The sequence below is a fragment of the Artibeus jamaicensis genome, unplaced genomic scaffold (assembly GCF_021234435.1).
Source record: "Artibeus jamaicensis isolate MK-2021 breed Jamaican fruit bat unplaced genomic scaffold, CSHL_Jam_final contig_332, whole genome shotgun sequence".
In the NCBI taxonomy this organism is placed as follows: domain Eukaryota; kingdom Metazoa; phylum Chordata; class Mammalia; order Chiroptera; family Phyllostomidae; genus Artibeus; species Artibeus jamaicensis.
The window spans coordinates 39,608,124-39,621,941 of NW_026521788.1; the positions used below are offsets into that span (position 1 = coordinate 39,608,124).

Below are 13,818 nucleotides of genomic sequence, written 5' to 3' on the forward strand. Positions count from 1 at the left end.
TTAGAAGGAAGAAGAACTATAGCCCAACATCATTCATGAACATAGATACAAAACTCCTCAACAAAAATATTAGCTAATTGAATCCAATAATGAACATACAAAAAGAATTATACACTATGACCAGCAGAACTTATTCCAGGTATGCAAAATTGGTTCAACATTTGGAATTAAATTAATGTAATGCAACAAAACAGTCTAAAGAAGAAAAATCATACTATCATATCAACATATCCAAAAATTTTGACAAAATCCAAATTTCATTTATGATTTTTAATCACTAAAAGAGAACTCTTTTGTCAACTTGATAAAGAACACCTATTTAAAAAACTACAGGTAACTTAATGGTGAGAATCTACATACCTCTATGATAGGGAACAAGGCAACAATGTCCTCTCTCACCACTCCTATTCAAGATCATATTAGAAGTCATAGGTAATGCAATAAGACAAGAAAAGGAAGTAAAGAGTATACAAATAGGGAGAAAGAAATAATACTGGCATTTCTCCTTAAATGACATGATTGTCTATGAGGAAAATCCCAAAGAATCAATAACTATAAAGAACTCCTGGAACTAATAAGTAATTATAGTAAGATTATAGGATACAAAGTTAATATGCAAATTCCCTTTCAATAGTTCAGCAATGAATAATTAGATTTGGCAATAAAAAACATATTACCATTACATTAATTATCACCCAAATGAAATGCATAGTGATAAGTCTAACAAATATGTACAGGATCTATATGAGGAACTCTACAAAAGTGAAGAGAGAAAGCAAAGATCTAAGTAAATGTTGAAGTATTCCATGTACCTGGATAGAAAAATTCAATATTGTTAAGATCTCAATTTTTCCTGATGTGATTTATAGTCAATACAATCCCTTTCAAAATCCCAGAAAGTTATTTTGTATTCCTAGTTGTCAACAAACTCATTCTAAAGTGTATCTGGAAAAGCAAAAGGTCTAGAAAATCCAACACAGTACTGAAAAACAAGTCAGAACATTGACACTAAGAATGTCAAGGTGTACTATAAGCTACAGTAATTAAGACAGCATGGTACTTGTGAAAGAATAAACAAATAGATTGGTGGAATAGAATAAAGAGCCCAGACATAGACCCACACAGATACAGTCCACAATCTTTGACAAAGGAGCAGTGACAATTCAATGAAAAACAAGAATATTCTTTTTGGCAAATAGTATTGGAAATAGCACAAGGAAATGAAGAGAATCCTGCTCTCTTCCATAACAGGATGATTGAGGCATTCAGGAAATATACTAATCTAGATCCATATTCTCCAGAAGGTCAAGTATTAATGAAACAGCATTTCATTAGCCAGTCAGCACCAGGTATCTGTAGAAAGCTTCAAAAGTTATAAATGGGTCCAAAAACTCCTATAGCCCAATTAATTGATACAGCCTTATTGGTTTTTAACAACTCAGACCTTGAGGAAAGGGAGGAACAGATCCAGCATAGGAAAGAGGGAGTGGAAAGATAGGCCATGTAAATAGTGTTTGCTGTTAGCAACACCATTGGCAATGTGGAGCCACCTCAAGGTAACCCAGGAGAGCCACAGAAATGCCAAGGGCAAAAAGATCAAAAATACTTTAAATGTAAATGTTTTGGGAACAGAGCAAGGGATCACATTAGGCCACCCCCAGGGCCATATGCCACATGCAAAGGTGCAAACCCTGACATCTGGCACTGGAAGGTAGATTGCCCCCATTCTCAGAGTGGAAAGGGGTCATCACATAAGGCCATGGCAGCACTTGAGGACTGAGGGTGCCCAGGGATCAGACTGATCCCAGCCTACACCAGCATTTTGATCTCTAATGAGGAGCCCTGGGTAAACCTTGATGTGGCAGGTAAAAAAAGTAACTTTCTTGTTGATACTGGGACCACTTATTCTGTCCTCAATTCTTATGCTGGACCTCTCTCCCCTTGTTCAATTAATATTGTGGATGTTGAAGGAACATCTCAAACTTGTTTTCACATACCCCCGTCACCTGTCAATTTGAAAGCCAAGGCTGCCCAACCTGTTCAAATTTGACTAAAGGCCCTGGAACAGCTGATTGTCATAGGAAACAGTATCATGTCAAACAGGAGGCCCTAGAGCACAGGTGGCAAACACAAGACCCCAGGCCAAATCCAGCCCTCCACTTTGTTTTGCCTGGCCCAGCACCTTGTTTCTACCTGGCAATAGCACCTAGCTCTCACTTAACTGTTAGGGAGTAGTTACATTTATACTGTCCTAAAATTACACTAGGCCCTTTGAAGGCAACCATGAGGCTGATGTGGCCCCCCAGTGAAAATGGGTTTGACACCCCTGCCCTAGAGGGTCTGCAGCCCATCATAGAGAAATATGTAGCACACAGGCTGCTAGTACCCTGCTGACCTCCCTGCAATTCTCCAATCCTCGCCATTCTTAACCCAAAAGGGGAGTGTAGATTGCTCCAGGATTTAAGACTAGTTAACGAGGCTATAGTTCCCTTCCATCCTCTTATAACCAATGGTTACACCATACTCATTCAAGTACCAGACTATACCCAGTGGTATATACAATTTTAGACTAAAAGATGCCTTCTTTGGCATCCCTGCCCACCCACATTTCCAAAACTTACTTGTATTCGAGTGGACAGACCTAAAAATAATGACCCATCAGCAATATACCTGGTTGGTACTACCACGAGGGCTTAGAGACAGCCCTTATCTGTTTGCAAGAGCATTAGAAAAAGATCTAAGGGAATTACAATCATAAGGAAACATCTCATACTATGTAGATGATATCCTAATCTTCAGCCCTTGAAGGAAGCTTCAGATCATAATACTAACCAAACTCTGAACTTCCTTAGGGACCTGAAATATCAAGTCTCTAAGGAAAAAAGAGGTCCAAATTACCAGACAAAAAGTAAACTATTTAGGATATACCCTAACCCCAGGATCTAGACAACTGTCACAAGAAAGAATAAAAGCAACCATTGACTTAACACCACCTAATACTGAACAACTCCTCTCTTTCTTTCTTAGAAATGGTAATGGCTGGATATTGCAGAATTTAGATGCCAAGCTTTAGACTAATTTCAAAATCTTTAAATGAAGCTACTACAGGGCCATACACCAAACCCATTATATGGGGAAAGGAACATGATTGGGCTTTTAATAAAATCTAGTAGGCCCTAGTTGAGGCCCTGGCCCTATGCATCCCTAACTTAAACAAGCCTTTCTCTCTATACATATCAGAAAAGCATGGAATAGCTTTAGGGGTCTAAGTCCAAAAACTACGAAACAAAGCTTGATCAGTTGTGTATTTCTCTAAAAGCTAGACAATGTAGCAACCAAGTGGCCTCCATGTCTAAGATCAGTTGCAGCCACAGCCATGCTAACAGAAAAAGCTAAGTGAACTCTTGGGCAGAAGTTACAGATCTTAACTCAGCATCAGGTAAAAGGAATACTAGAAATGAAAGGGAACCTCTGGCTAACAGGAAACAGACTGACTAGGTACAGGGCCCTTCTTCTGGACAATCCTGAAGTAACTGTAAAAACCTGTAATACATTAAACCCAGCCTCCTTCATGCCTATAGAATCATCTCCAGACTTGCATTCCTGCTCAAAGATTTTTAATCTCACCTATGCCAGTAGAACTGACTTACTAGAACAATCCTTAGAAAACCCTGATGAAGACTGGTTCCACTGTTGGAAGCAGCTTTGTACTGAATGGGCAACAAAAGGCAGGATATGCAGCAGTTAGTTTATATGATACCACTGAAGCACAACCCCTTTCACTCTCGACCTTTGCCCTAAAGGCTAAAATTATGGCCCTTACCCACCTCTTATTCTAGGATAAGGAAAGTGGATTAATATCTAACAGATTCCTCTTCTGCATGCTCACACTGCTATGTGGAAAGAAAGGGGGCTCTTTACTATTAGGAATTCTCCCATTACAAATGGACCATAAATCCTAAATCTATTAGAAGCAGTTAAGCTCCCTAAGTGGAAGTCATGCATTGCAAAGTTCACCAAAAGGATATGTCCTCTATCTCCTAGAGAAATAGAAGGGTAGACCGAGAGACAAAGAAAGCAGCACTAAGGACTATCAAACAACTGGCTTTATTTCTCTCTGTGAATGACTCAGATATCAAGCCCAACTATACATCTAGGGAGGTATCTTGGACTTTGGAGCAAGGGGGCATCCATGAAGAATCTTGGATATACGTTGGCCCAAAACTCTTCCTTCCCCAGGCCTCCTGGTGGAAACTTTTTAAGGCTTTACAGGACTCTTTCCACAGAGGAAGGGATGCCACAACAACAATGGTTAACAAATTATTTGTAGGCAAAGAGCTAACAACTGCCATAAAAGGTATTTGTCAAGCTTACACTCTTTATGCCTACAATATACCTGGGGGAAAAAATCCCTTCCCTCACTGTCAGAGCCTATTCAGTGAAAAGGGACCTATTTGGCAGAAGACTGGCAGATTGATTTTTTTTTCAAAATACCTCCCTTTAGAGGATATATGAGGATACTTATTAGTTCTGATAGATACCATTACTGGATGGACTATGGCTTTTCTGACAAGGATGGAGAAAGCCACAGAAATAGCAAAAACCCTCCTAAAGGAAATAATACCCCAATTGGTCTCCCACACTCTGCTACAAAATGATAAGGGCCATCCTTTACATCTAAGATGTAAATTCGATTAATCTCTAGGCATAGAATATTATCTGCACTCTGCTTAAAGACCTCAGTCCTCTGAGAAGGTAGAACAGGCAAATCAGACCTTGAAAAGGTCATTGGCAAAGCCCCATCAAAAACTTCTGAAAATTGGGTTAAATTACCAGCTGTAGCACTCATGAAAATCAGGGCCTCCCCTAAGGTCAATACTAGACAGAGTCCATTTGAGATGCTAAATGGCAGGCCTTTCTTAATTCTAGATCTGATATTTGAATATAGAGACCTATTGAGCAGTTAAGCATATTAATAAATTTAGGACAGGTACAAAAACCATTACAGGAATATGGAAATAAGGTCTTACACACTCCCAAAGGAAAATTCCAGACCACTGTATCTCCAGGGGATTGGGTACTTCTCAAAACCTGGAAAGAGGGAGCCCCAACAGATCAACTTAGCCCTAAATGAAAGGGACTCTACCAGGTTTTCTAAGTACCCCCATGGCCATGAACCTGCTAGGAGTAGATAGTTAAGTCCACATTTCCAGAGTAAAACCAGTAGATTCTCCCCCAGGCCAACAGAAGAATTGGATCCCACCTATGCCTATGGACCCTTAGAAGACCCCCAAATTTCTGTTCAAAAAGAAAAAAACATAAAGGTAAATCAATATGAAACCTCTTACAGCTAACTGTTTGCACTCTTGCTACTCCTTCTTGCTTCAATAACTCTCTTTTCTAAATCACCCAGGATTTGCTCTGGGGAAGTACTTTTAATAATTGCTGGGATTGCCCTCATCACCCACAATACAGTAGGCAACCTGATAGAGAAACAAGTCAGTCATGACAACTTCAGCACCTGGACCTGAGCCAAAACACAGAATCTGAGCAGTGTTAGGAGGAATATCCCTAATAGTACTTTGGGCCAAATGAACTAACACACAATCCAAGCCTCAAAATTCTCTTCCAGCCCAGAAATCTGAGTGAACTTTTAAGTAGATTACTTATTGACCTAGGAAGGTGGGATTTGTGCACTAGGGCAAATAGAAATGAATGCTTATAAAATATTACAGCAAGCAACATGGCTAAAAGGATTGTATCTGGGATAACTGAAACTATCTGGGATATTATTAAAGAAATACATTCCCTCAGTAACTTGGTTTCTACCTCTGTTGGGACTTGTTAATCTTTGGCCCTTGAATCTTTAACCTGTTGGTTAAATTTATATCTTCCAGACTCACCACATCAGGATAATAGTGCTCTAAGGTTTTCAACCAATCCTTAAAGAATCTGATGCCAACATCATACAACACCCAGTGCCCATGCCTGTCTCAGGAATTCCTCCACAACCATGAGGTAAGATAGGGCAAGAGTTTCGTGATTCTCAGCAGGTGGGGTCTATTGTCCTATTCCAGCAAGAAGTAGATACAGAAGATTGACCATCTTTCCTTAGTAACCCCAAAAGAGAATTTTTGAGAACCATGTCTCTCAGGCAGAAATTGAGGCAGGAGATAGAACAGGAAACCCTGAGACACTGCAGCTTCATCAATGAGTATCTTGATTTCTGAGAATTACCTTGTAACACCTGTTAGTAATTAGCATTGTGGTTTCCACTCAGAGTGGGCAATCAAAGAGGATTGTGGGAAATCACATGTGTAGATGCTTAAGTAAAAACCCTAAACAGCCTGTAACCCTTCAACAGAAGATAGTCATCCCCTGGCCAGAGATGGCACACTCCTATTTCTTGAAAATTTATTCCTTCCTTAATAAATTTCCCACGTGCTTTGTTTTACAATATCCATGCGGATAGTCCAATTCTATGCTTGTGACCACCAAAACATAGACCCCACTTCCATCTACAACATCATGACTTACTAATTTAGAATATGTGCACATGGAATCTGTATTTTGCAAAGATTCTGATGTAAACTCACTGTGATCACTATTTTATATTATTCATTAGTCTTCTTTTTGTGTAAACTTACACTGACCTCCCATGTCAAGCCTGGCTAGCTGCTTTTAATCTGTAACTGATACAACATATCAAAGTAAGTCTAAATTTTATAGACACTTTCAGAACGCTTTCATGTGCAGTTCTAACATTCACCGTATGTTATGCTCAGCAACAGCTGACTAGTATATTGGCCTTTCCAACCAAATCCCTCCCATTTGGGAAAGGCAAAAGGTATCACGCTAAGCCTTGTTTCGAAGTGGCATGCAAATATCAAGACTAATGGAATGAACCTCATTGGTCAGACATGTCTAAATGAAGTCTGAGTTGTTTTCTGCACCAAGAAGCAAATTGTTAAATTTGCATCGCTCAGAGAGATGATAAAATCAGAGGAAACAGAGGTAATGCCTGAGTTAGGAACATTAGCAGAAAGCCTGTGATTTTTAAATTCTACCTGGGCACAGTGATTATAAGAATTTTGATCAGTACACAGGCCACGCTGGTTGCAGGACCAGTCAGAGGATAACAGCAGCATTTAAATAACCAGCCACTGCTTATTAAATGTATTAACTCATGTGATCCTCACAATAGCCCTTTCATGCAGGACTTCTAATATTATTCCCATTTCATGGATATAAAGACAAAGGCACACAGAGCTTAAATGATTTGCTCCAAGTCCCATAGCTAGTAAGTGGCAGCTTTTGAAGCTAGAAAATCTGCATCAATCCATTACTTTTACTTCACTAATATGTAGATAAGTAATGGCCAAGCAGTCTTTAAAAAAAAAAAAACAGTTAAAGTCTGCAGCTGAAGCTGGAGATCAAATTAAATGTACCTTGGAGAAATTCTTTAACTTCTCTGAGCCTACTTTTGCATCTGAAATATAGATATAATAATAGCAATTGCCTCACACTGTGTGGCTTCAACAAGAATTATGTATACAAAATGCTTAGAAAAGTAGCACTTTTAAGAGCTGTCAACGTCAGTCATTATTATTTGTATCATAATACAGCCCAAGTGGTCAGGAAGAAATGACAACCTATTAAACTGAATATTTCCCTGGTGATCTTAAAGCTGTGGATTCTGTAGATTCCCAGTATATCAGATCCAATATTGTACATCAGTGCAATATGAAACACCGTGATAAAAGATTTTCACTAAAATTTATGAACTGCCACTGTGACAAATGCACAGCCCATCCAGTCCAAGACCATGAATTAGTCTTGACAATGGAGTCTGACAATGGAGAGCTCTATTTACTATAGTTTATTTTTAGTGAACATCTTCAATTTTCAAGCTACATAAATGCAAATATACCAGGAGTCAAGCTCCAAGTAGTTGCAAACTGCAGTTGTTTGACTGCAGAACATACTACAGGAGAAGATCCCATCAGGTGGTAAATGTTTGTGCTCCCCAGTCCCATTTATAGAAGCAAAAGAAAAACAAAATGAGGAAAACAAACGTAGGTAACATTCATAATATACTTCTCACTGTACTAAATGTTATCCATGCATTATCTCACTGAATCCTTACAACACCCTTCCAAGGCTAACATTCCCACAGGAAACCACACAATCCCCAATGGTTGATCTCACTTTAAAATTCATGACATTCACATCTCAAACAGGTACTCAACACAGTCTGACAATCCAATCTCATTTCCTAGTTGCATAGTTCAATTTCCCATTCTCCAGAAGGACTATGTCACATATCTCTCCTCCAAGTTCTAATATCTCTTTTCTTCTCCTCTGCTTCCCTTACTCTCAGCCAATAACCGCCTTCACAGACATTGTCTCTACCATTATCTGCATCTGTACCCATTGTCAGTGTCTCCTCCAGTTACCACAAAATATGTGTTCATGCTCATTTCGAAGCCAACTATCGACCTGCTCTATGGTTTCTCAGGTATTGAGGACTTCCCTCTGCAATGTACCCCCTTTTTATGAGTTTGATCCCACTGGTATATAAACATGCTATTTTCTTCTAAAAAAAAAAGTCTACCTAAAAAATTCTTTTTGATCTTAAGGCCCTTTATTCCATGAAATGTTGTCCTTGTTAAAATAATTAAATCCTCCTAGGCCTGGCCAGGTGACTCAGTTGGTTGGAGCATTATTCTCTGTGCCAAAAGGGTGCAGGTTTAATTCCTGGTCAAGGCACATACCTAGGTTGTGAGTTCAGTTTTCAACTGGGGCACATTACTGGAGACAACTGATTGATGTTTTTTTCATACTCACATCTATGTTTCTGATTTTTTGTCTCTCTCTCAAAATCAGTAAACATATCTTCAGGTGAGAATTAAAAATGATAATCATTAAATTTCTCCTAATTGCCAAGCCCACCTTGCACAATACAATTCACCCACTGAGTGCCACCTTCCCCTTTTTGGACTCTGCCCCCTTCTTTGTGTACACTCTCAAGCTAGATAGTTTCATCCAGGCCCTTAGTTTAAATACCATGTATATGGGCCCTGGCTGGTGTAGCTCAGTGGATTGAGCTCGGGCCTGCGAACCAGACAGTCGAGGTTCGATTCCCAGTCAGGGCACATGCCTGGGTTGCAGGCCGGTTCCCTGCAGGCCAGTTCCCAGCAAGGGATGCGCAAAGGGCAACCATACAATGATGTTTCTCTCCCTTTCTCCTTTCCTTTCCCTCTAAAGATAAATAAATAAATTTTTTAAAAATAAATAAATACCATGTATATGATGATGATTCCAAATATCAACTCTAGCCCTGATATCCCCCAGGACTTGATTCAAATTTCCAATGGCCAATTTGACTTCCTAAGTATCTATTAGATGACTTATGTTATGTATATATTTTACTACAGTAAAAACTAAATCTACCAGGTGATTGACATGTGAAAAACCAAGTATAGCTAAACATTAATGGTGGGATCTAGGTGGTGGGTGTACCAGTTCACTGGAAAATTCTTCCCAACCATGCTGTTCATATAGTATATGTTGGGGGGAAAATCTACCAGGCATCAGAAACTACCATATCAAAACATAATTCTTGACTCTACCTGTTCCAAAAAAACTAGAATCCTTGTGTATCTTGTTCATTAATATTCCCAACTTCAAGAACAGTACCTGGCACACAGGTACTCAAAAGTAACTGTTGAATTAGTTGATGAATCAACGCTGTTTCTACGCCCCTCAACCCCCACCAGTCCTGGGTAAGAATGGAGTTTTCTGCATCCCAGACACCCTGGCCCAGGCCAGAGCAGACCATGACTTAGTACCTTCCTTTACCACAGAGTCAAAGTGTTTCCTGTTTCACACCTGTCACACACAGGACCACAGCAGATGTCACAGTAGAGCCAGGCATCACACTGCCTAGGCTGAGGCTTTGGAGGATTCTGGCCTCATTCTTCTCAGAGTCCGTCCAAATCCAGCCCACAAAAGCCTCCTGGTGTCTGGGGGGCACAATTCACTCCTTCGGCCCCTACACAACAGTGGTAGCTTCGTGTAAGGACCACCGGGTGGGCCCAACTCTGCCCCTAGTGAGGCAGAGCAGCAGCCTTCTCCCTCTCTCCAGTGGCCCACCTAGTCCCCAGCCAACTTTCCTCACCAGGTTCTGCGCTGACAGGCCTGGCCCCAACCGCCCCAGCTGCTCCCGACTGCCCGACCAGTTGAGTTTTCCCAGAAGGCAACCAGCCCTCGGGATCGGCACAGTCCAATCCTGGCAGCGCCCGTGAGCCTGCGCACAAGAGCTCGCCCAGTGCCAACACCATCTGCTGGCTGGACCAGAGCCTACAGCGCTGCCCTCTGTTGCCCGCCGCAGGCATTGTAACGCTTGCTGAGGACCAGCAGTAAATTCTTTGTGGGTGGGGGCAGGGGAATCCACCACTCTGTACACGTCCCTCACCTAAGCCAGGCTCCTAATGCCAACAACTTCTGACCCATGCCTAGATCCTGAACCACTGAACATTGTGTTCTCTAGGTGTGCTCACATGGTTCATAGCTGTGCTAAGGCCAATACTGAGTCATAGAGGGGCTGGGTTTGGGGTCAGTTTACAGTGTCACTGAGGGGCATATGTAGAGTGCACACTTTGGACAAAAGAGATTATGGCAGAAGGAGTCCCTAACCTGTGCTAGAATGTGAGGTCAGTTGGCTACTAGGTCAGCTGAGTGTTTCAACTAGGGTGATCAAGCAGGGACTTCAGAGTGTAAACATCCCTCAAGACATGAAGCCAGAATCTTTTTCTCTTGGTAAGCACACCCGTCTCCATTTGGTCCTGACCAGAGCCACACTGACAGATCCATTAGCCTTGAAGGCATAACTAGATTTGTCTTTCTTAGCCCACAACCCTCAGTGTTGGTCCAAGGACAGAACCATATCATTGAGATGAACTGAGCCTGAGAGAAAACAGTCCACTTCTGTCCAGGTCTGTAGGGATCAGCTTCCTGCTCTGTGAGTCACCGAAGGTGGATGCTTTCTCTCCATCTGAGGCCTCACCTTTCCTGGCAGTCAAGGTACCCTCTAGGTGAGTGGTACAAGTGCCAAGGTAGGATTCCTCATAAAGGCAGACCCCATGTTAGATGTGTCTTTTGTTTCTCATAATGTCTGATAATAAGAACTGTACGTGGTCACCATTTCACAAACATGAGCAGCATGGCTGAATCCAAACATCATATATATTATTGTATGCCTACATAGATGGCTGTCCTGGGGACAGACAGAGGGAAGATTTCCCAATCAAAGCATTAGGAAATCCCTGAATGGAGAAGAAACACTTTCTGGGAATGGACCCTGAAGTCTTTTTCTACCCCTCTTAACTTCCAGCTAAACCACACAATACTCCCAGAAACCACTGACCCAGAAAAGTCTTTTTTTTTTTTGGCTGCTTCTTTTTTAACTAGTGAGATCTTCAAAGAGCTATAAAGTTGAGTGCTTTCTTAAGGTTTCTATCACTTTTTAAATATATATATATTATTGATTATGCTTTTACATAATCAATAAATTGTCCCAATTTTAAATTGTCCAAATTTTCCCCCTTTGCTTCCCTCCTCCTGGTACCCCTTTCCCTCCAACGATTCCCTCCCCTAGTTCATGTCCATGGGTCACTCACATAAGTTCTTTGGCTACTCCATTTCCTATGCTATTCTTAACATCTTTCTGTCTATTTCGTACCTACCACGTTGCATTTTTTAATTCCTATACCTCTTCCCCCATTCTCCTACTTTCTTGTCCTAGCTGATAACACTCCAAATGATCTTCATACCTATGATTCTGTTCCTGTTCTTCCTGTTTGCTTAATTTCTTTTTTAGATTCAGCTGTTGATAGTTGTGAATTTGTTGCTGGTTTCTACTACTCTGGAGAACATTTTCAAATCCTTGTGTCTTGCTAATTACTGATAGTTAAAGAGTCTTGCAGGCCTGGACTTAGTCCCTGTTCTGCTACTGAATAGCTGTTGACGTTGGGCAAATTTCTTCCCAACTTTTGCATTAGTCTCTCTCTCTTTTTAGAGAGGACATAGGGTTATGAGTCAAAAGATGAGGCAAAGGATGGAAGAACCCAACACTATGTCTGGCATTAAGCACTACTTTCCTTTCCCAGGAGGTTAGAGCCACAAATTTCCCTAGAGATGTGGCTCTCCCAGAGTTTCTGTGCTCACTTTTCCTATCTTTCACTGTCTGTTTCTCTCCCAGCAGAGGACCTGTCACAGTCATGGTCTCTGTTCTGTTGTGGGTAAGGCTGGATACCCTTGACAAATCAGGCCAGGTGTATTCACACATCAGACAGTCGCTCCTAAGCAGAATCCAAAAGGTCAGGTTGCTAATGTTTCCTTTCCTCTTAACTCCGGGACTCAATCTCACAACTTTCTACTGTACAATCCTCAGTGCAGGCCTGGTTCCACTCTGGTCCTCCAGCCCAGGCCTCAGTTCTGCCTCTCCTAGTCCAATCCTCCAGGTCCCTTTTCTAGGCTAAGGAGTCTCTTGGTTGTCCCCTTTCTGCTGCCCCCAGATATACCTCATATGAGGTATGAGCTCACATGTCTTGGTTGGCCCCAGGCTCACTGAAGATCCATGGGGAAGCTCAAATAGAGGAGCAACAGTGACCAGCACAGACAGCTAATACTGATTCTGGTCTCTCACTATCTGCATCTCTATCCCTGGTCTGGGCATCCACACACCCTCTGAGATGGACTCTGAAGGCCAGGCAAATATCTGCTTTCTGCTGAGCAGGGGCCCATATGTTCCTTTCAAGTGTAAGAATTCACTGCCAAAATGACCCTGCATCTCAAACCATGGACATCCAGACACAACCAGAGAGGACCCATGCAATGAGGGCTCCCAGACCTCAGACAGCTCACACCCAGAATCTCAGGACCCAAAGTCATTTCTTTACAATCTCTAAGACCCATGCTCAAGTTTAGGGTTTTCTAAACCTGACTTGGGGCCAGAGAAAGGCAGAAAACTAAGGATAAGAAACAATGACAGAAAAAAATAACATTTCAGCAACACCACACTTTCATAGGATTCACTGAGATAGAGACCTCAGCATGTAGCCAGTTTATTTTTAGATGGTGCTCTTCACACCCAACACCACCAAGTGTCATTTGATGAGGACCACGAGCTTAGAAGAAGCTGTGAGCTGGGAAGCCTTTTCTGTGTGTTTCTTTCTACTCGGCTTTGAGAGACTTCACATAAAATATTCTATAAAAATAAATTGTAAAAATTACGATGGCAATAAAAATTCCAGTGGGGGCTAAAAACTAGTTTATACAAAGTGCAGAAGGGCATGCCCTTACTTTGGCATGGATTCCTAGCTGTCTAGTCCCTGAGTCTGTCACATGGTAGATGCCTAATAAGAACTGAGTGACACATTAGTTGGCTTTTCACCTATCTGCAGACCTTCAACCAGCCCATACTGGTCTGCATGCACACACCACAAGGAGAAAGAATACTTAGGCTTGGATAGGAGAGTTGCTAAGTTGGCAGGAGAGCCTGCCACAAACTCTTCTAATAAATGTCCTTGCCTTTCACTTTGAGCTCTACTTATTGACAGTAAAATAATGATGTGGAAGAAAGGGAACTGCAAACACTGCCAAATTCTAAGACAGGAGCTGGATACATGCCTTTCCATTCTCATGCATTTACCAGTCGGTCTGTGCCAAGCCCTGTGCTTTACAGCAAGAATACAAATGTCACCACCTTATTGCATCTTATTAGCCATACTGAATAGGGTGCATGCAGAAGACAAC

General features: G+C 41.4%; 1 protein-coding gene across 1 annotated transcript in view; it reads right to left on the reverse strand.

Annotated features, from left to right (window-relative positions):
• PTPN20 (protein tyrosine phosphatase non-receptor type 20) overlaps positions 1-10,397 on the reverse strand; it is a 157,650-nt gene extending 147,253 nt beyond the window's left edge. Inside the window, exon 1 of the mRNA XM_053663862.1 lies at positions 10,181-10,397. Coding sequence (XP_053519837.1) covers positions 10,181-10,397 — 217 coding nt within the window. The remainder of the gene's footprint in view (positions 1-10,180) is intronic.
• Positions 10,398-13,818: the final 3,421 nt, after the last annotated feature.